Source organism: Akebia trifoliata, chromosome 5, assembly GCF_017979445.1.
Source record: "Akebia trifoliata isolate Shusen 1 chromosome 5, ASM1797944v1, whole genome shotgun sequence".
NCBI classification, from domain to species: Eukaryota; Viridiplantae; Streptophyta; class Magnoliopsida; order Ranunculales; family Lardizabalaceae; genus Akebia; species Akebia trifoliata.
In genome coordinates, this window is record NC_141379.1 from 1750079 (window position 1) to 1770238 (window position 20160).

At 35.0% G+C, this 20160-nt stretch overlaps 3 protein-coding genes across 4 annotated transcripts; all 3 read left to right on the forward strand.

The window, feature by feature from the left end:
- Window positions 1-752: 752 nt before the first annotated feature.
- On the forward strand, window positions 753-4517 carry MDA1 (Mitochondrial transcription termination factor family protein). Its single transcript, XM_086441933.1, has 4 exons — window positions 753-1034; window positions 2763-2812; window positions 2958-3173; window positions 3268-4517. Exons 1-4 carry the CDS (start codon window positions 964-966, stop codon window positions 4413-4415), a joined length of 1485 nt encoding a protein of 494 aa, XP_086298059.1. The 5' UTR covers window positions 753-963; the 3' UTR covers window positions 4416-4517.
- A 759-nt stretch (window positions 4518-5276) lies between these two features.
- On the forward strand, window positions 5277-7682 carry LOC147400883 (uncharacterized). The gene is made up of 3 exons (XM_086441934.1): window positions 5277-5504; window positions 6031-6389; window positions 6489-7682. The coding sequence occupies exons 1-3, from the start codon at window positions 5393-5395 to the stop codon at window positions 7038-7040; spliced, it is 1023 nt and encodes a 340-aa protein (XP_086298060.1). The 5' UTR covers window positions 5277-5392; the 3' UTR covers window positions 7041-7682.
- Window positions 7683-10283: 2601 nt separating this feature from the next.
- Window positions 10284-16043, forward strand: LOC147400884 (adenylate kinase 4-like). Of its 2 annotated transcripts, XR_015178284.1 has the most exons (7): window positions 10287-10541; window positions 13556-13701; window positions 13798-13917; window positions 14045-14212; window positions 15039-15134; window positions 15415-15504; window positions 15603-15630. XR_015178284.1 is itself a non-coding variant. In XM_086441935.1 (6 exons), the coding sequence occupies exons 1-6, from the start codon at window positions 10430-10432 to the stop codon at window positions 15702-15704; spliced, it is 738 nt and encodes a 245-aa protein (XP_086298061.1). In that variant the 5' UTR covers window positions 10284-10429; the 3' UTR covers window positions 15705-16043. The 2 variants fall into 2 exon arrangements, 1 of the variants encoding a protein (XP_086298061.1); XM_086441935.1 differs by lacking the exon at window positions 15039-15134 and having other exon boundaries at window positions 10284-10541; window positions 15603-16043.
- Window positions 16044-20160: the final 4117 nt, after the last annotated feature.

Genomic DNA, 20160 nt, shown 5'->3' on the forward strand with positions numbered 1-20160 from the left:
ATTAAAAGTGGGGTGCCAATAACAACTCTCTTTTTCAAACATGTAGTTATATTTAAAATAAAACAATTATCATTTTTTCTTTTATAATCATAAAACATTTTTTAAATAGATCATAGATATTAAACTATTGATATAGTAATTACGTTTTTTATTTCATAAAAAATTAAAAGATATGATCTTTTATTTTCATTTATCCCAAAGAGGATAACTAACTCATGATGAGTTATATCTAAATCAGACTAGACATTTAGTACAACAAAAAAAATAACTTTTTCAATAGATAGACATGTTTCATCTATGGAATCACTAAGGGTCTGTTTGTTATGATCTTTTGGATCTTGAATCGAAAAAGTTGGAAAAACACATTCGTTGATAATGACTTCTATTTTAACATCTTTTGCAAGAAGTTCAAAACTGCATTTATGAAATTCTTACTAGGATTGCTTTTGCACCAGAGTCACTAATAGAAGTCAATACTGAAAAGCAAATGATGGTAATATGACGATTTCACCCATTATTCTTTTTAACTCATCAACAAAACAACAAAATCAATTCAACCTCTATTTAGTATCCAATACTTTTTTGTCAAATTCTATAATGAACAAGATTCTTTTGAAAATAGCCTCTTAGACTCTGAGGTTCTGCTTCTCCTAGACACAGAATCATGAAGCAGAAACTGCAATATGTAACAAACAGAACCTAAAATGCCCTCCACATTTGTCACGTGTAAATCGCAGGCGTAACCTCCTCAAACGGATGATATTTGAGAGTTGAGACGCCTACATCCAAAAACCCTACCCACGAAGATATTTTTCTCATGAGATGGGAAAGGCAATGGTGGTTCTTCCTTCTCTGATATCTGTCTCTTAATCCTTCGAAAAACCCCATGACGTGGAACTTAAGAGATATCTGAACTTAATAGAGACCCCAAATCCTTAAAATCGAAGCTCGTTAGAGAGAAAAATGAGAGCTTTCTCAGCTTTACAGTTCCCTAAGCTTTCGCTCATACCGAGAGAAATTTTTTCAATTACAAGGTAGTTATGACTGTTACATCTGTTTTTTTTCTTTTTCTTTCTTAATTTTTGACTGTTTGTGTTCCAATTTGAATCTCTTTTGTATACAATGTCTGCTGAGAAAGTTTCATTTTTTGAGCTTTAAACGCATTTGGGTTCTTTTTGTTCTTTAAGGAATATTGTACAATTTCTTCTTTAATTTTTGAATTTTAGTTCTATTATGTTAGATTAGAATTTACAAGTGCGGATGTTATAGGAAAAGTTTGTCCTTGGCTTTATCTTTTGGTGGTGTGTGAGAGATTAGAAGTTTTTTTTTTTTTTTTTACATTTATTTTAATGAAATTAGGTTCTTGAAACTGCAGCTAAAACTTGTATTGGCAACACATTACAGTAGTTTATTTCCTTGATTTCATAAGTAATTTAATTTAAGAGTTTGGGTTTTCGAGCAATGGTGGTGTTTAAATTGTATTCTTCACGGTTTCTTAGAAATAGATTCAATTTTGGGAATTAGAAGTTTTTGAGTTTTTAGCTTGGGTGGGTCTATTGGGATCTCCTATTTGCATTAGTAAGTTTGAGAGGTCTTCATTTGGATTCTTGTGCGGGTTATGGAAGCTTTTGTTATTGAAAAGGATTACCATCAAAGAATATCCTTTTCTTTTTCTTTGCTTTTGCACTTCTCTGGCTGATTTGCTTCTCCTTTTTCCCTGACAAGGAAGCTTTATAACATTAGCTTTGTATTTCTATCTCACTCATTGGCAATTTATCGGGGAATTTCCCTTTTTTTTTTTGAGGGGGGGGGGGGGGGGGGGGGGGGGGGGTTGCTTGAGATCACCAATATTCGGGGCGTCTTCTTTGAAGATTTGGTTTTTAGATGGGATAATGTGACTAGGGAGTAGTTTTCTTTCCATCACGTGTTTTCTTTCTTCTTCTTTTGTCTTTGTGTTGTCTTCTTAGTTTCTTTGTAGCTTTTGAGGACTCCTTGTCCTCCCATTAATAAAAATTTTACTAATCATAAAATATAAAAAAACTCAACTTGGGTTCTTTGGAATCTGATCTGTGCAATGCTTGATTAGAAGAAAAACAATTATCAATGGTTCGAGGCTTCAAGCAGCTTTTTTTCCCTTGTTTTCTTAACTAGTGGAGAGGGGACATGTTTGAATCAAACCCATGGCTTCTGAAGTTAGAAGGTGATTTTGAGGAGGTTTTCTGTTGACTAAGACTCAAAATATGAGCTTCATTAGTGTGCTATTTAATCTGAGGAGGGAACTGGGAGTGAATACTTGCTTAATCACTTGTAGAACAACAAACTTGTATGCAAACTTGAAATGGCTGATAGAGAATTGGTACTATATTTGTAATATGACTTTTGACTTGTGTTGGTGGGTATTAATTTTCTTTTCCCAAATTTTCCCACTAAAGATGATTAACCCCCCCAAACCCATGGCTGCAGGTGCACACACACACACACACACACACACAAAATGGTGTTATTCTTGACTGGAAGAGTGAATATTATTGAAGAAGTTTGCATACTGTCTATGCAACGACTGATTCTGTAGTTTTATTTTTTCTTGTTGCTCTGTGTGAGGCTGTCTCGGTCTCCTTGTATTTTGTTTTCCCACATTTCAATATATTATACTTTTCAAAAAAAAAAAAAGTTTGCATTCTGTCAAGGAGTGAATATTATGGTACTCGTTTTCATTTTATACCTGACATTGCAATAGAAGTAATGCTTTAAATTTTGTTCAGGACTCGAATTTGTTTCCCCCGACAACACTTCTTCTTTCGAGCAAAGTGTGGTAAGAAATATTTTCCATTCTTTTGTGGCTATGAGTTTTTCCATACCCCCATAACTCCAATAAAAAATCCCAAAAAACACCTACAATCTTCCTCTTTCTGTATGTACGCAATCAAGTGTATCACCACATTTTGATGTAATGGCAGTCGAATCTGGGGTCGATGGAGTACACAGCTTCAGAACGGTACCTTCAACTGTGTTAACAGCAGAAAAAGAAGAGGCCAAGGCTGTTTTAACCATATTCTTGAAAAAACAAGGTCTGAGCAATGCAGTTGCAGCAAGAACAATCAATAAAGCGGACCTTTTCATTGACCACCTTGTATCAAGGCTGCATTCTGTCCATAAAACTTGGTATCTAGTAGGTTCGATTCCCAACACGTCAATCCTTTGCATGAACCCACCAAAGGGGTGCCCCCATATTTGACCCAACTAATTATGATTTCATTGTATTTGCAGGAAGAGAGCTTACTACCCTCGAGATACGAGATGCGCTTATTCCATACCTAGAATCCCTTCTTGAAGAACACGGCGACATTATGGTGGATGTGGTGGAAAGTTTTCCAAACCCACCTGGGAAAGAAAGAGAAGTCGCCCCAGATTCGCCAGCCAGTTCAACTCTCAATGCCAAGAAACTTAAGGCAATGGCACGAGTGAGCGAGATAGGTCCCGATGGGCAGCTCCCACCACATGTACTCTACCTCATAGACCTTGGCATGGAACTTGACCAGATCAAGGGAATGACCCGGAAGTTCCCAGCTTTTGCCTACTACAGCTTGGAGGGTAAAATCAAGCCTGTGGTTGAGTTCCTCCTTGACCTTGGCGTACCCCAATCAGACATCGCCACCATCCTCAACAAAAGGCCTCAGTTGTGCGGCATTAGTCTCTCAGATAATCTAATACCCACGATGACGTACTTAGAGAACTTGGGTTTGGACAAGAGACAATGGGCTAAGGTGATCCACCGGTTTCCTGCATTGCTTACATATAGCAGACAGAAGTTGCAAGCATTGGTCGACTACCTTTGCGAAATGGGTCTCTCGGCGGAGAGCATAGGGAAGATCCTTACACGTTGTCCACACATAGTAAGTTATAATGTCAACGATAAGCTACGTCCCACGGCTGAGTACTTCCGCTCAATGGGAGTCAATGTTACTGTTCTTCTCCACCGATCGCCTCAAACTTTTGGTCTAAGTATTGAAGCCAATTTAAAGCCCGTGACAGAATTTTTCTTGGAGAGGGGATATAGTATAGAGCAGGTCGGAACCATGGTTTCGAGATATGGAGCTTTGTATACTTTTAGTTTGGTTGAGAATTTGATACCGAAGTGGGATTTCTTTTTAACTATGGATTATCCGAGGTCGGAGTTGGTTAAATTCCCTCAATATTTTGGGTACAGTTTGGAGGACAGAATTAAACCGAGATATGCGGTGGTGAAAGAGAGTGGGGTGAAGTTGTTACTGAATCAGGTGTTATCTGTTTCGGATAGTGACTTTGAGAAAGCCTTGAAGAAGAAGATGAAGAAAATGCTTGATGATCAGGCTATTGCAAGTGTAAAATACAGTGACGATGATCTTGGTTCGGACTTGGAAGAAGTTAGACTATAGTTTGTAGATATCAATACTGTGTCACACTCATTTTGAAGTGTCAGAAACTGATTATTTCTGTATTTTCATGAGCTCTAAAATTAGATGAATTACTTTTTAATACGAGAAAATGTACGTGTATTGAAAAAAACACTTAAAATCCGAACTCTTATGTGTAACTCCAACGCAGGACTTATCCCACTACCCATCCCCTTTCAGCTGCCGTTTTGGGTAGTGGAGTCCAGAATGGGTGTCTCCGTAGGATGTAGGTTTTGGGTCTTGGCATTTTTAGGACCTTCACTTGGTTACCCATCTGTTTTGGTGGGAAAAAATTTAGGCATTTATGCTGAAAAAAAGTCAATTTTAGACGGTTTGAAATCTAAGTTGAATTAAGAAAATATTAAAATACCTAAAAGAAGCAATTTTTGTGTAGTAACCACTTGATGACCCATAAATAGATATGGGTATCTGTATCTCTTTTGCACAAAAATGACTATCACAACTTTTAACTAGGTGATTTTGAAAGAAAATAAGTAAGGATGAAGAATTAATTCGATTCTATAAAATCTGATATGTATAAGTTTCTATTTTTCATTTTCATTTAAAAATAAAAAAAAGTTCAATGGCATTTTAGTAATTAAAATCTTTGGAGGTATATTGGCCATTTTAAATAAAATAAATTAAAAAAAAAAAGAAGTGCAAATCTTTGGAGGCATTTTGGCCATTTTAAATAAAATTAAAATTTTGCCACGGCAACTTTTGCTGGGTATCCCTCGGGCAATCCATGTCTTTTAGAGTTAGTTGAAGGGTATTATAGTCATTTGGATCTTAAAGAGAAAAGGAGGGTGGTTTGCCCTGCAGTCTCTGGCTCTCTGCATAGCTTCCAAGTTTAGGAAGAAACCATTGTTCTTCACAGGCTACAGTGTCCTACCAAAACCAGTCCATTTTTCGCTTTACTTTCTCAGAGAAAATCAAATTGCGAGAAAGAGAGATTAAAAATGGCGAATTCATCTGGAGATTTGGAGAATATCCCCTCTGGGGATCTCATGGCGGAGGTCCTTCGTCGCATGAAGTGTTCAACCAGACCTGACAAACGCTTTATTCTCACTGGTCACTCTCTTTATCTCTTTTAATCTTCTTTTTTAGTCCAATTTTAGGGTTTTTTTTTCTTTCTTTTCTGAATTATATTAAGCAACGATGAAATCTTGGGTTTATCAATGGTTCTGATGGAAGCTTTGTCCTTGATATTTGTTCTTTTATGCATTTTGAGGGTACCTTTTGAGAATTTTAGGGCTTTGACACTTACTTCGGATTCACTTAAATCCCCTCCAAGAACGTGACGATAACCTATTTCGAGTACTACTGTAGTTACTCAATCAACTTATAGAGCGGATCACTAGAAGTGGGCTGAATTTAGGGATAATATTGTGCACAAAATGTATGATGACTATAGACATCGGCATAACATTGCTTGATTGTATGTTAAACCCTATGTAACCTAATTTGTTATCTTGGTATATTGGAACATCTTATGGGATGTACTTTTATTGAAACATATTTCTTTGTACTATTTCTTTCAAATAAATGTGGATTTTATTGGTTATATTTGTACTTGTCTTAAGTAAGTCATTTATAGGTATGGAGAGTGGTGACGATAGTCAGGCCAAATCCAATCTCAATGGTTTTAAGAGTCAGTTGAGATGGAATGGTACTATGGACAAAATGCTTATAGACATGTTGTATGAAGAAGCCAAGCTAGGCAAGAAGCATGGAAATTTATGGGATAATAGTGTATGGATCCCCATCATGGATGCTCTAACTAAGAAATGTCAACAAGAGGTTAACAAAAGACATATTGAAAGTCGTCTACGTACCATGAAATCAGAGTATAAAAACTTCCTAGAGTTAAAAGCCAAGAGTGGCTTTGGGTGGGATCCAGATCGGAAAACATTGACTGCCCCTGATAACATTTGGGATACACTGTTGCAAACTCCAGCTAAGTATTGTTTCTTATAAATGATTCCTCTTTGAATATGATCCAAGTTGGTTTAGAAAATATTTGTTGAAATATTTTTTTTATGTATGTTACTTTAGGGGGCGGACAAGAAGTTCAAGCACTTTCGTGATCGGGGGTTGAGATGGAATTTTGATAAGATTTCAGTGGTCATAGGCAATGATCATGTTATGGGGGCAGCAACTTATGAGGGATCAAAACATGTCTATGTAGACATCAATGATGGTGTTGATCTTACGACTGACTTACCAAACATGCAAGAGACTCAAAACTTAGACGATGTTAAAGAAGATGCATCTATGTCTGTTGATAGTGGTAGAAAGAGGGCAACATCTTCTAACCAAAAGAAGCAACATGGTAAAAAGCCACGCATTTCTGATGAACTCAGGGGCATGTTAGAAGGTATAACTCACTGTCTCAATGGTCTGGCGAAGTCTGTTGATGCCTTATCTATCCCGAAGATGCTATATGATGAGATAATGAAGTGCAAGGGATTCAGTACAGAATATTTAGATGCTGCATTTGATATCATTACCGAAAATGATTGCGAAACGAATAAGTTTCTGGTGAAGAATGAACAATACAGAGTGAGAAAGTTGAAATCATTGCGGGATCAAATCGGAGATATATAGGAATTTCCGAATGATGAACATCTATGTCTTTTGTTAATGAACATATTTATACAGACTTATATCTTTTGTTAGTTTATGAACATATAATATTAGATTATGTCTTTATGATGTGAATCATTTTGTTAAAATAGACTTATATGTCTTTTGTTTACTAAATTGCATATTATTTGTGTGGTTTTTTATTATTATTTTGGCATACATATTAATAATTATAGGATGAAAATTTCAATAGCTAAGTTCTCTGTCGTATTCGTTGGCGTAAGCCAAGAATATATTCTACTTGGGAAGAATGTCACAGGTACGTAACTGATTATAGTGGAGCATGTTACAAGGCATTTAAGAACTTTGAAGATGTCAAGAAACACTTTCTTGAAGACCATCAAGTTTGTTCTGTGCGTCTGACTCAAGTTCGCGAAACAGAGTTGTCTTACAAGAGAGATGATGGATCCAAGAATACGGCTTTGTGTGTTTTTGCTATTTTTATCGTTATGTTAGTAATTATGATGTATAAATTTATGTAATATGTTGGTATTGTTGTAAACGGATCCAAGAACTTAGTGACTTTGATTGAATCTACTACTTTGTAACCTTTGTGATATGTTGGTATGTTTCATGGGTTATGACGACTTTGATTGAATCTGCTGTGAATGAGTGATTGATTGTATGTTTTTTAAGGGATTGATAACTTGATAACCTCTCAGACCTCTTAGACAGCAGTACTATTGCTGTTTTTTTTTTATTTTTATAGCAATGTTTTTTTTTTCAGGTTTGATGATATTGCTGCAATAACATGGCTATTGTTGGTTCAAGCCAGGCTCTTACAAGTGTAAAATACAGCGACGATGATCTTGGTTCGGACTTGGAAGAAATGAGACTGTAGTTTGTAGATATCAATATATTGTGTCACACATGCATTTTGAAATGTCAGATCGTGCAATTTTATTCTCATGTCAGAAACTGATTATTTCTGTATTTTCTTGAGCTTTAAAAATTGGATGTATTGCTTCTTAGGATGAGAAAATGTATATTGGTTCAAGCACACAAAGGATTTCGATATTGATTTCTCACTGTAAATTATTTTGAATATATCCACTCTTCTTGAATCCTTCAATCCATGATCTTGTTTATCTTTCTCCAATTCTTTTAATTGGCCTTCATGACACATGACCGAAATCATCTCAATCAACCCAAAAAGGAAAAAAAAAGATTGAATCGGAGTTGACAGTCTAGATCAATTCGAGTGTAAAAAATCATTAATCGGACCCATCTAACGGTGGGCACGGACTTGGCACTCTAGAGCACATTTCAGCTGAGATTGGGTTGATGCCTTCACATCATATCACAAGCTTCATTTCTTAGTAGTTGGCACCATATGGAATCAGAAAAGAAACGATGAGAAGAGTCGAGGATGGCTTTGACCACCAAATAGCACTTAAAATAATTCTTTTGTTGCGTCTCTTCTCCTCGAGACTAATACAATGGTTTTCATACTATTAGAGGAAAAAACAAATTCTAACATTAAACAATGTTTAAGACTATGAGATGAGAAGACATTCTCTAAGGGTCTCAACTCAAATGGATCCCTAAGAAACAAGTATCAATCCCTCCCCTCCCCCATTGTTCTCAAAATGCACTTAAAAAAATAATTGATGTGTTTATTCAATGACCTCTTTGAGCACCTCTGACACATACTCTATCTCAGTCGCAATCCCCTCACAATTGCTGTTTTGTAGCGTCAAACCCATTTGAAAGGTCTTCAACACAATTGTCATCTCCTATTCCATTTTGGAGAATTAAGTTTTCAAACTCCAAAATGGAGGGTGAGACCTGGGATCTCTACTTTTTGACTCCAAAAGATTTCATAACCCAATTGCTATTTTGGAGGATCATTTAGAAATTTTAAGGCTCCATCATAGTCGCCGTCCCAAGTCCATTTTGGGTAGAATTTGAAAAAAAGAAATTAAAACTAAAATATTAATGGAAAAACACTTTGGAACCCGGATGGCGTGCAAATCCCTTGAATATAATAAATGGTGGTCCATAATATTCTCATTCCCCATTATGGAATTTTTCCTTGGAGTTGTTCAATTCATTCAAAATCAATCGATAACTGATTATCAAACCCATTCTTAAATACTCATTTGATGACCTCTTACCAAATTCATTTGGAGTCAATCGGTAACTGATTCATATGACTGATTAGGTGCATTTTTGGGAAGGGCGAAACAACGAGCGTAGTGTGAGCCTCTTGTTAGTTATTATTGAGACTTGAGACTGGGTTACTAGGAAATCCTAAAACTAGGACCTAAAAGGGGTTGAGTTTGGGTCGGATATGAATATATTCATATCTATATCCGAATTTTTTATTTCAAATATACTTGAAAGAACCAAATCCACTAAAATCAGATTTGGATCACTCAAATTTTGGATAAAATCCAACACATTTTCAGCCCCACCTAAAATTAGGATGTTGGGTCCTTTGTTAGCAATTCGGAATATGACAAAAATTCGATTCATGAAAAATTCAAGTTCTATTTGATTTTGGATTGCAAAAATCCGCTAAAAATTCAATAAATGGAAAACATGTGGCATATGCTTTATATGTGTATTATATGTCTCATTTCAAAAATTCGAAAAGCAAAAATTCAATAATATGATAGTGATGGTAAATGATGAAACTGGTGATGGTGAAAGTGATGATATATTGGTGATAGTAATAATGTGGTGGTGATAATGAGGGGATTGAATATATTATTCCATTGGTATATAAAAAAGACCAAAGCTAAGGTACAAATCATTAATTTAAAAAATTAAGGTGTAATCTCAAATAAATGTAGAGGGTCGTGTTATTATTATTTTTAAGATAAAAGAGACATTTGTACATAAAAAGGATATTCCTCCAAAATTTTGAAGCATGACCTCTTCAAAGTCAACTTGTGTTATATGTCACAACTTACAAGTTTACATTTTATAATATACAACAAATTATCATAATATTTTTTTTTCACTTAAAATGCATGAATTATTCAAACTAATTCAATAATGGAGAGAATAATATTTTCATTAAAAAAATGAAAAATTCGTGAAATTTTCAAGAATCAAGCGAGAGATTGCTAACAAGTGTTGGGTCAATCCATTAAAAAAAAAAAAAAAAAGATGTTGGGTCATGTATGTCTTTTGGTGTAATTTTAAGGGTATTATAGTCATTTGGGTGTTAAAAAAGGAAAGTAACTTGTAACCCTCTCTGTTTAGCTTCCAAGTTCAGGAAGAAACCGTTGTTCTTCACCACTTCGCGGCTTCAGTGTCCTATAAATAAACTACCAAAACCAGTACGTTTTTTGCTTTTCCCATCACAGAGAAAATCAAATTACGAGAAAGAGAGAAGAAAAATGGCGACTTCAGCTGTAGATTTGGAGAATGTTCCCTCTGGAGATCTCATGGCGGAGCTCCTACGTCGCATGAAGTGCTCAACCAAACCTGACAAACGCGTTATTCTCATTGGTTTCTCTTTATCTCTCTTAATCCTCTTTTTTAGTCCAATTTTAGGTTTTGTTTCTTAATTATATGAAACAACAATGAAATCTTGGGTTTATCTATGGTTTTAATGAAGGTTCTGTCTTTGAAGGTTGTTCTTTGATGCATTTTGGGGCATTTATTGGGAATTTTAGGACTAAAAAAGAGGAGTTCAATTGGTTGTTTAATTTCCAAATTTATTCCGAATTCACTTAATTGAGGTTTTCTGCTAATGTGAGGCGAGTATTTAGGTTGTGAGTGTTTTGACATGGAGATTCGACCATCTCCAACCCATGTCTTCAAAATTTTCTTCAAATTTGATGACTCCAAACCACTTTGAACTCCAACCAGCCCAATCTTCAAATCACTATTCATCCTCTAGAACTGTTCACTCACTTAAAAAAATGAAAGGAGAGGAATATAATAAGTAGGGGACAAAAATGGTATTTAAAACATGTTCCATGAAAATAAAAAGGTCAAAAGCGGCATATTTGAAAAAAGGGGGATATAATAGGTATTTAAAAAAAGTAAATAAGAATAGAGAGAGACTCTCTCCCCTCTATATTTGATGATGTGAATGATGATATAGATGGGATATCTTCATTTTGAAGATCGGTCGGAGTTTGGCTTGAAAGCCTCCATCTCTATATTTAGAGATTTGAAGGCCGGTTGTAGTTGCTCGAAGATTACACTTTGGATTTTGGTATATCCGACCTCTTTTCGATTCTTGACCAGAGACCTAATTTCTCGTTAAAATTTTCTTCTTTTTATTTGTTTATTTTGATTTTCCTTTCACTTTCTTACTCTAGAGTTTTGTTGGCTCTAATAGTCTAGGGGCATCTTCAACCGGTCTCTAAAACTCTAAATATAGAGGGGGAGATGTTTGAACCTAACTCCAACCGGTCTTTATTTTAGATAATCCCCCTTTATATCACTAGTCACATCTTCAAATATAGAGATCTGTTCTAGAGAAATTTTGAAGGGCCTCTCTAAATTACTATTCACCTTTTTTAAATACTTATTTTATCCCCTCTTTTTTCATAAATGTCATGTTTGACATTCTCATTTCATGGAACATGTTTTAAATGTCATTTTTGTCCCCTTTTCTTTTCAACTTTCTCAAGTGAACGAGTAGTGTTTTAAATGATGAATAGTATTTTAGAGAAGGGGTCGATTGGAGTTCAAATTGGTTCGGAGGCGAGCATCTTCTTCAAATTGAAGATGCCAATTTGGAGGAAAAATTTAGAGATGTGGGTTGGAGATGCTCTAATATACCCATCTTCACTTATTGAAAAAAGTTCCTTAACCTTGGCATTATGGCAATCTTTGTGACGTGTTGATCGAGGAGGATGAAATCAGCTTGCTTCTGGAGTTTTGCAATAAAGGCTTATATAGTTAGCATTATAATGCGCCCATGCCTAACTTGGAGGATGCATTGACAAGGAGTTTGTGTTAAACTATAATGATTTTTCTTTTATAGGTAAAGGATTAGTGATTAGCAAGATGAAGTTGAGTTCAAGGGGTTTTGAAGTTAAGACGGGAGAACAACAATCCACACATCTTACCAACTTAGCTAATTTGACACTTCCAACTTAGCATGAAAATTATCTTTTTGATGAAGGGCTCACATTTGATTGTGAAAAAACGCAATTTGTTCATAGTGTTTGTTTCAATAATTTTGGTAATTAATTTCAGTTCATGTTTCTAGATCTGATCTTTGATGAGATATCCAGTGGGTCATTGTTAATAGAAAAATGAAATATTTCAGTTCGATGGGGGAACTCGTCTTGAAGTGTCAACTTAGTTAAGTGTTAAGACGTGTGGAGTGTTGTTCTCACATCTTAAGTTCAAACCCCCTTGAACCCAACTTCATTTGCTAATCACTAATCCTATAACTATCCACACAAAAAAAAGTCTCCTTGGCACTCATCGACTTCTTCTTTGGTAGCATGAAGACGAAGGAAACAAGTGGACCGTGCATGATATTAACTCAAGTTCACCTACTTGGCCAAGCTAGTGTGCTCCTCATCGCCAAGCCATTTGGTTATGTGGTGATGGAACGGATTCTTCTTGTTGCCAAAAGGTGACTGAGCTGAATGGAAAAATAATTCTCTCCCAAAAGTTCCATCTGACACAAAACCTGAGATCAGGTTTTTTCTAAAGTGTGGGAGAATTGGTGTAGACAGATCCGAGGAATGTCATTTTGGATATTTGGTGAAGGCAATTCGTAGAAGGCAAGTTGGAGAACAAGGCCTTTTAAAAGGGATATTTTGTGGGATATCATCCTAAAAGAGGATACTTTTAGAATTTATGTTAGAAGGGGTAATTTTTTCATTTCACATAGTTTAGTGATTCAAAGGCTTGGGTCGGTCTGAAGTTGAGGGTTCTATTGTAGAAACCTCTTGTAAAATCAGGCAAGGATCTTTTGTCATTTGAATAACCATATTACTTATAGAAAAAGCTTGTGGCGCTTCATTTTTCTTTGGAGGCCTGTGAGGATCGTCAAGCTTTATAGCTCTGGTCACAACCACTATTGAGCTGCGTTAAGTCAGTGTAAACCACCAGTTTACTTGTTCTATGCAATTTTAGGTCCACATTGTATCCTAACCCATCAATACTTTTAAAATAAGCATCCTTTCTCTATTGGGGAATTTTCAACTCAAATACTAATCAGATTTGTGCTATGTGAAGGCGTCCTACTTGGATCAACATTTTGCCGCTAGTCGGCCAAAAGACTACATTTAGTCCACTTATTTCATAGTTAGCAGGATGATTCTCACTATCGTGGTTAGTCTAGGTAGCAAAATACTTGAGGCTGGTAGCCAATGGTATAACCAATGTACTGTTTGGTTGCTCTCCCGTTTTGTGATTCTGAATAATTCCATCCCTTTTATTTAGCTATGACTACATCCCTTTGACGCTTGTTTGAAATAGGCGTGAACTACGGGGGCATCGTTGTTAATTTTTATGAGCATAATTTTATAAAAGTAGATGACTGGCAGGTCCACCGGGATCCGGTAAAGGCACTCAATCACCCATTATTAAGAACGAGTATTGCTTGTGTCACTTGGCCACTGGTGACATGCTGAGAGCTGCCGTTGCTGCTAAAACCCCCCTTGGGATTAAGGCTAAAGAGTCCATGGATAAGGTAAATGCCTATTATAACTCTTATTTGCTCATAAGATTCTACTGGACACTGTTGTTTGTTAATGTAATAAAAATTTAATCTATCACGATTTCTCAGGGAGAGCTTGTTTCCGATGATTTGGTTGTTGGGATAATTGATGAAGCAATGAAAAAGCCTTCATGTCAGAAAGGTTTCATTCTTGATGGGTTCCCAAGGACTGTAACTCAAGCAGAAAAGGTCTGACATTTTCTTTGTGTTATCTATTTTTGGAATAATAATTCTGTCTTTTTTTTGTAATGTTTGTGGAACTATATGTGCTCTTTATGTCCTTATATTCATGCTCCTATTGTTTCGTTTTGTACAGCTTGATGACATGCTTGCAAATCAGGGAACTAAAATCGACAAGGTGATCAACTTTGCGATTGATGATAGCATCTTGGAGGAGAGAATTACTGGCCGTTTAATCCATCCTTCTAGTGGTCGGACCTACCACACAAAATATGCGCCTCCCAAAGTTCCTGGTGTTGATGATGTAAGATGGTGCTATTTATTTATTTTTTTATGTTTTTTAAGTAGGTCTTATTGAAAATAATTCTGCTTTTTAAGGTGTAATTCTGTATATTATTATACGAAATAACTCTTTCTGCACATCTATATAGTATTTTCTTCCTTAATCAGAACACGGTCCTCTCTGGTATAAGAGAAGATGTGCTTATTTGATTCGTTAGATTTGAACCAAAAGTTACACCTCATCGAAAAAACTCCTGATTAGTCAGATTGAAGGCCTGACTTGATTTTAATAGATTTCTAGAATGAATTTCCTTCCTTCGGAATTTTCTAAACCAGTATTAAAAATCCCCTAATCAGTCGGATCAAAGATGGAATTTATTGACCAGATTTCCAGAGTGAGTTTCCATTTGCATTTGAAATTTATCTCATACAAAGATCAACATCTAAAAATCTCTTGATTAGTTAAATTGGCAGTCCAATTTGATTTGACTGTATTTGAACTGGAGATGTGTCGCCAAATCTTAAAAATTCCATGATCAATCAGATTGATGGTTTGACTTGTAGAGATTTTTGAGCAAGTTATTCTCTCTCGAAATGTGTCACGTACCTATAAAAAATATGGTCTAATACATATGTAAATGCCTATGGACTCAGAGCTTTCTTAGCTATAATCTAATAAGGTTCCATTCATTAAAATAACTCTTTTAAGGTGCTGCTACTTGCTAATTTTTAGAACTCAATTACTTCTGAATTCAAACGGATTAGTTTGAATTCTTAATATTAATAGGGCCTATTAAATTTTGGTTGTGTCTAACCCCACCAATTCCAATTGGGATGTGTCTTGCAAGTGCCGTCAAGTGGATCTCGTGGAAGCATATCATGTGATAGAACCAAAGTATCGGCTTTGTTGATAGCCCGAACCCTAAACTTATTGGGAATCCTAGGTTTGGTTCCACATTACTCAGTATCTTACATGCAACTAGAATCGACTTTTCAATTGCTTTACTTCCATTAAGTATCTTAGAATTATGGATCAACACCAGTGATGTTTTGTTTATCTTATTTTAATTTTCATCTCTACAAAAATATTTAGTGGTTTTATTTATTTTTTATATTTGATCCCTTGGTAATGTATTGGAAGTCTTTACTTTTATTGTCTTTGTTAGTAGATTGTTTATTCTTATAAACACTATTTGTTTTTTTTTTCCTCCCTTTCCCCTAAAGGTCACGCGCGAGCCCTTGATCCAACGGAAAGACGATACTGCAGAAGTTCTCAAGTCAAGGTTGGAGGCCTTCCATAGGCAAACTGAGCCGGTTTGTGCACTTTAAATTACCTTTTTTTTTTTCTTTTTTTTTGGAGGTTTGCTAAATTAACATTTCTGAACAAACTTTCTATACAATTGAACAAACAGGTCATTGATTACTACGCAAAAAAGAGCGTTCTCGCTAATGTTCATGCAGATAAGCCCCCAAAAGAGGTCACCCATGAGGTTCAGAAGGTGCTTTCTTCATAATAGTAAGCCTCATTTATTTATTTAACTTCAAAAAATAGAAACTTTTGTTCCCTCCATGGATTTTAGCTCATATGTAATCATCCAATACATTGTCTGATGGGCTGATCCATTGTGTTTTTTTTTTTTTTTTTTTAAAGACTCTTCTTTCATTGCATTTTCATCTTGACCGATCGCTTTGGTTGGTTCTGTGACTTCCAAAACGAAATTTTACAAAAGCTGAGAATACTGAAGTAGAATTTGAGTATTATATGCATACAGGTTCTGTTTTCATGGAGTAATTCATGTTGTGGTTCACATTATTTGAGATTGGATTTTGATTTTCTAAGAATGGGACTTGGCAGGTGCTTATACCGGTTTGGATCGGTTGATTTGGGTTAGAAATGGCCCGAGTCAATTCTATTTTTATATCCATTCAAAAATGATTTAGTCATTGAATATAATTTATTTATTATTACTATTATAGTATTTTGGAAACTGAATTAATAAATTTTACAATAATTTAAATGTACTATGAAACATCAAAACTGATCCAAAGTTCTACCAAAAACAAGCCTATCCATTGGCGATGTGGGTCTGTTTAACATGGTTGCTTGGTTGGTTCACTTGGGCTCCCCTGATGCTGCTTAAAGCAAAAGTTACCAAATTTATTACCATATTAACAAATTATTGCAATGTTAAAATTGTAAATTTGCAAATTTTTATAATTCAACGGATTATTATTTGAATTATTTTAATGAATATTTGAGGTATCAACCTATTCAATCTGATGATGCACTCCCGTGATTCCGCTCCAGACAAACAGAAAAGGGTTTGGAATCCATACACTCAATAAGATTTCCAATGGTCGAGATTTATCCTAGAGATCTGAGATGTAATCTTGGGATACATCTTATATCCCTTGGAATTTGCATTGTAGAATTCCAATGGTCAAGATTTATCCTAGAGAACTTTTCCTGTACGGAGAGCCTAGTACACAAAAAACTCTAATCTTTCACTGTCTAGCAAAGGTACTGAAAATATACTTCGCCAGTTCCAGGGTGAATGATTTCTCGGAGATAAACGACTTCTACGATCTCTGGGTTTTCGATGAGTTTCATGAACCTGAAGAAAACAACACCTTCCATTCAGCTACTGAAGCGGGAACTGCCTTTTCTAACACCATGCTAAAAATGCTCGATGGGCAGGAGTGCAGGCTCGATTCCAAATATTCTGTGATTTTATTCTTGGGATACATCTTATATCTCAACAGCTGGAATTAGCATTTATCGTCGGCAACTTGGCATTGTGAGTGAGCATATATGAGTGAGTGATTGTTTGCTCACAGACCAACACTATTTTTGGCATGTAGCGCTGATGATGTAAGTAATAAGAAGGAAATTTCTCTCTCATGCCCTCACATCCATTCTGTAGAAATTTTTATTTTTAGATTTCAAATCTTAAAAAGTATTGTGGGATCGATATGAATTATCATATTGGCAATCAAACACCACAACCTTCTAATTAAAATATAAAAAAATCAAACAAAAAAAGACTTATAAAAAATTATTTACTACAGTTAAATTTTAATTTTAAATTTAGGAGTTCAATAATTGTCCTTTGGCAAAGTAATATATCATTCGGATCTAGGGAGATATAAGGATGAATTAGCATGTGATCTGAATATGACTCGAATTAAGGGACATCAACCTTTATCCAACCCATATTTTTGTTTGGATCTACCCCAAGGGTCCAAACCCTCTAAATTCGGATCATTCAAATTTCGGCTAAAATTTGACCCATTTTATGATTTATTTTAATCATCTTATTTTATTAAAAATTAATAATTATTTAAATAGGGATCAAGATCATGAATAATGCAAATCAAGTTGAATGATTTATATTAACACAGTCAATGGGCTGGGTTTTGGCCCGATCCAGCCAGCTATAGACAGAGTTTAGGTTAGTTATTAGCTATTGGGACCGACCAGTCAACCCGTTTAATAATAGGGCTGGATTTGGGTTTTGAATGTAGGCTTGGTGGGTGACCTGACCTGCCATACTATATTAAATACAATATATAATAATCTTATTAATAATGATTCCCTTACCTTTGTAGTGTCTTTGAAAATGGGTTTGACCCGACCTATCCTATAAATGGCCCGAATGTTGGTGGAAGTGGACTGTAGGGCTATCAATAGATTAGATCATACCCATAACCTGATCCGTTCCGATCCAATAACATGTTAGAAAGTATATAAATCATATTATATATTTATTGAGATGTGTAAAGTTGATTTAGATTTTGTATATAAAATCGGATTTGGTACTGATCCAATCTAGTGACAACCCTAGTATATTGGGTTTGGACTAAGGTTTTATTTATTAAATCGGGCCAAGCCAATATTTAGAAGGGTTGGGTTAGGACTTGATTTTTTAGCCTTTAAAAGACTTGGCTCATTTAAAATCCAACCCAATCTGATCCATTGACAACCCTAATTTATATATTAGATGACTCAAGTGAGTCAACCCGATTTTTGAGATTAAAGATTTTTTCTTAGAGTTGTAAATCCCACTTACATACGTGGGAGTTGTAACTTCTCTAAAAATGGGAGTTGAGGACCTTCTTGAAGTTGCAACTCTATATAATTGACGAACCAAACAACCAATTAGAATTCTAAAGTAAGAGTTGTAACTCCAACTCCCTCCGACTCTCATTTCCAAACACACGCTAAATGAAATTATGGAGGGTAAAAATTATTAAGAATCATTTTGAATTTGGAGATTAACCATCTTGAATCAATTAATTTAGAAGTCCGATCTCCTTTGAACGAGATCAATTTCAATATTTTCCTCTTTTTTTCTTATATTTCTCAATTTAGTCTAAATCAACGTGTAACCATGTGCTTTTTTTTTCTTTACCTTCTTTGGTACTTTCACCCAAATTAGTTTTATCAAGAGTCGTGATAAAGCGACATGCTGAAAAATAACGGTTGACATGGCAGGGGCACAGAACCATAGATATTTTTCTTTGAGATACACAAGAAAAAAGATTAATGGTTCTGTGCCCTTGTTACATCAGCCGTGTATGTCTTAGGGCCACACCAATTCAATCTACAACCTCCAACCTTTTGTGAAAAATCTTTGATCTTTTTTACCAAAATGTCCACCATATCTTCTAATTTCCTAAAAATCAGATTTTATTCTGAAGACTTTTAAGGCTAAAGATGGGGGTAAAAGAATTTAGGCATTTGGATCCTTTTCTTTCGGCCAAGACCGAGGTCAAGGGATTATGGTATCCATATGTTTATAAACAGGGGTATCTTAAGTATCGGTTTTGTCATTTTGTTAAGACCGTCATACACGTGCGCCTCCTTTAGCAACACGTGTCTAGTAAAAGGTGGCGTTACAATTTGCACTCTCAAGGAAGAGATTTGTGCAAATTGGCCTTTTGCTGTCGGCTCACTTACGCGAATCAGGTTTTATTTTATGTTGACAAGATTACCCCTTACAACTTTAATTAAGATGGTAAGAACACATAAATGTTATAATAAAATTACATAATTTTTTTTTCTTTTTCACTATATGATAAATAAGAGTATCTTTTAGAATATTTATTAAAAAAATATATATCATTTTGGAGCCCCAATCTTGGTGGATTGGATTTTCTCTATCGCATAGTTATGTCTGTTAATTAATAGGGTGTTTAAGACATTTCACATGTTAAAGAACCGTGAATTTGATCCTAACTATTATTTGAAATATCTACACCGACTAATGGTGTTAGATCCCATTGAATTAAATTTGATTCTAATTTCAAATTAAAAGTCATCCAATTGTTAGAAAGCTGTTTAAAATTCTTGTAAATTAACCATTTTTATCATTTGTATTGTGTGAATTTATTAAAGTAAAGGGTAAATTACCATTTTGTGAATCGAATTTGACGAAATTACGATTCCAACTAATTATTCATTTTAATTATCAAAACGTGAATGTGCGAAATCACAAGTTTAAAGTGATAAACTCACTAGTTTGTATAGTGACAATCTCGGTAAAAATAATGAAACATGTGAGATGGTCAATTTAAAATCTTTGATATCGTTATGTTTTTAATAATTAAAATGAACAATGAGTTGAAATCGTAAATTCGTAAAAAAAATTGATCACCTTTTCGTAAATATTTCTAAAATAAAAAAGCAAATGCACCTTTCAACCCTCCCTCCCTCCTTAATAGTGGAGCACTTTTCACCTTCCATAAAAGCTCATTTAACTTTCCAAAAGAATGAAGGAAAAACATAGAGAAAGTTTCCATAAAAGGTTTTGAAGATGAGGAGGGTGTTTAAATTATTTTAAGGAAAATGTTAAAGTAACATTAAAATCAACGTTGATTCTTACATTGTTGATGTGGATGTATGTACGAAATCATAAATGCTTTTCATCGAGATACGAGTGAAAGACATCTATAACTATTTGTGCACCG

Excerpts from the sequence above, each read along its gene's own strand:
- LOC147400883 (XM_086441934.1), top strand. The coding sequence starts at position 5,393 with ATGGCGAATTCATCTGGAGATTTGGAGAATATCCCCTCTGGGGATCTC. Across the intron at positions 5,505-6,030 it reads CAAACGCTTTATTCTCACTG|GTATGGAGAGTGGTGACGAT; the intron begins GTCACTCTCTTT and ends AGTCATTTATAG. Across the intron at positions 6,390-6,488 it reads ATACACTGTTGCAAACTCCA|GGGGCGGACAAGAAGTTCAA; the intron begins GCTAAGTATTGT and ends ATGTTACTTTAG.
- LOC147400884 (XM_086441935.1), top strand. The coding sequence starts at position 10,430 with ATGGCGACTTCAGCTGTAGATTTGGAGAATGTTCCCTCTGGAGATCTC. Across the intron at positions 13,702-13,797 it reads CTAAAGAGTCCATGGATAAG|GGAGAGCTTGTTTCCGATGA; the intron begins GTAAATGCCTAT and ends ACGATTTCTCAG. Across the intron at positions 15,505-15,602 it reads TCCATAGGCAAACTGAGCCG|GTCATTGATTACTACGCAAA; the intron begins GTTTGTGCACTT and ends TTGAACAAACAG.
- MDA1 (XM_086441933.1), top strand. The coding sequence starts at position 964 with ATGAGAGCTTTCTCAGCTTTACAGTTCCCTAAGCTTTCGCTCATACCG. Across the intron at positions 1,035-2,762 it reads GAAATTTTTTCAATTACAAG|GACTCGAATTTGTTTCCCCC; the intron begins GTAGTTATGACT and ends AATTTTGTTCAG. Across the intron at positions 2,813-2,957 it reads CTTCTTTCGAGCAAAGTGTG|TCGAATCTGGGGTCGATGGA; the intron begins GTAAGAAATATT and ends ATGTAATGGCAG.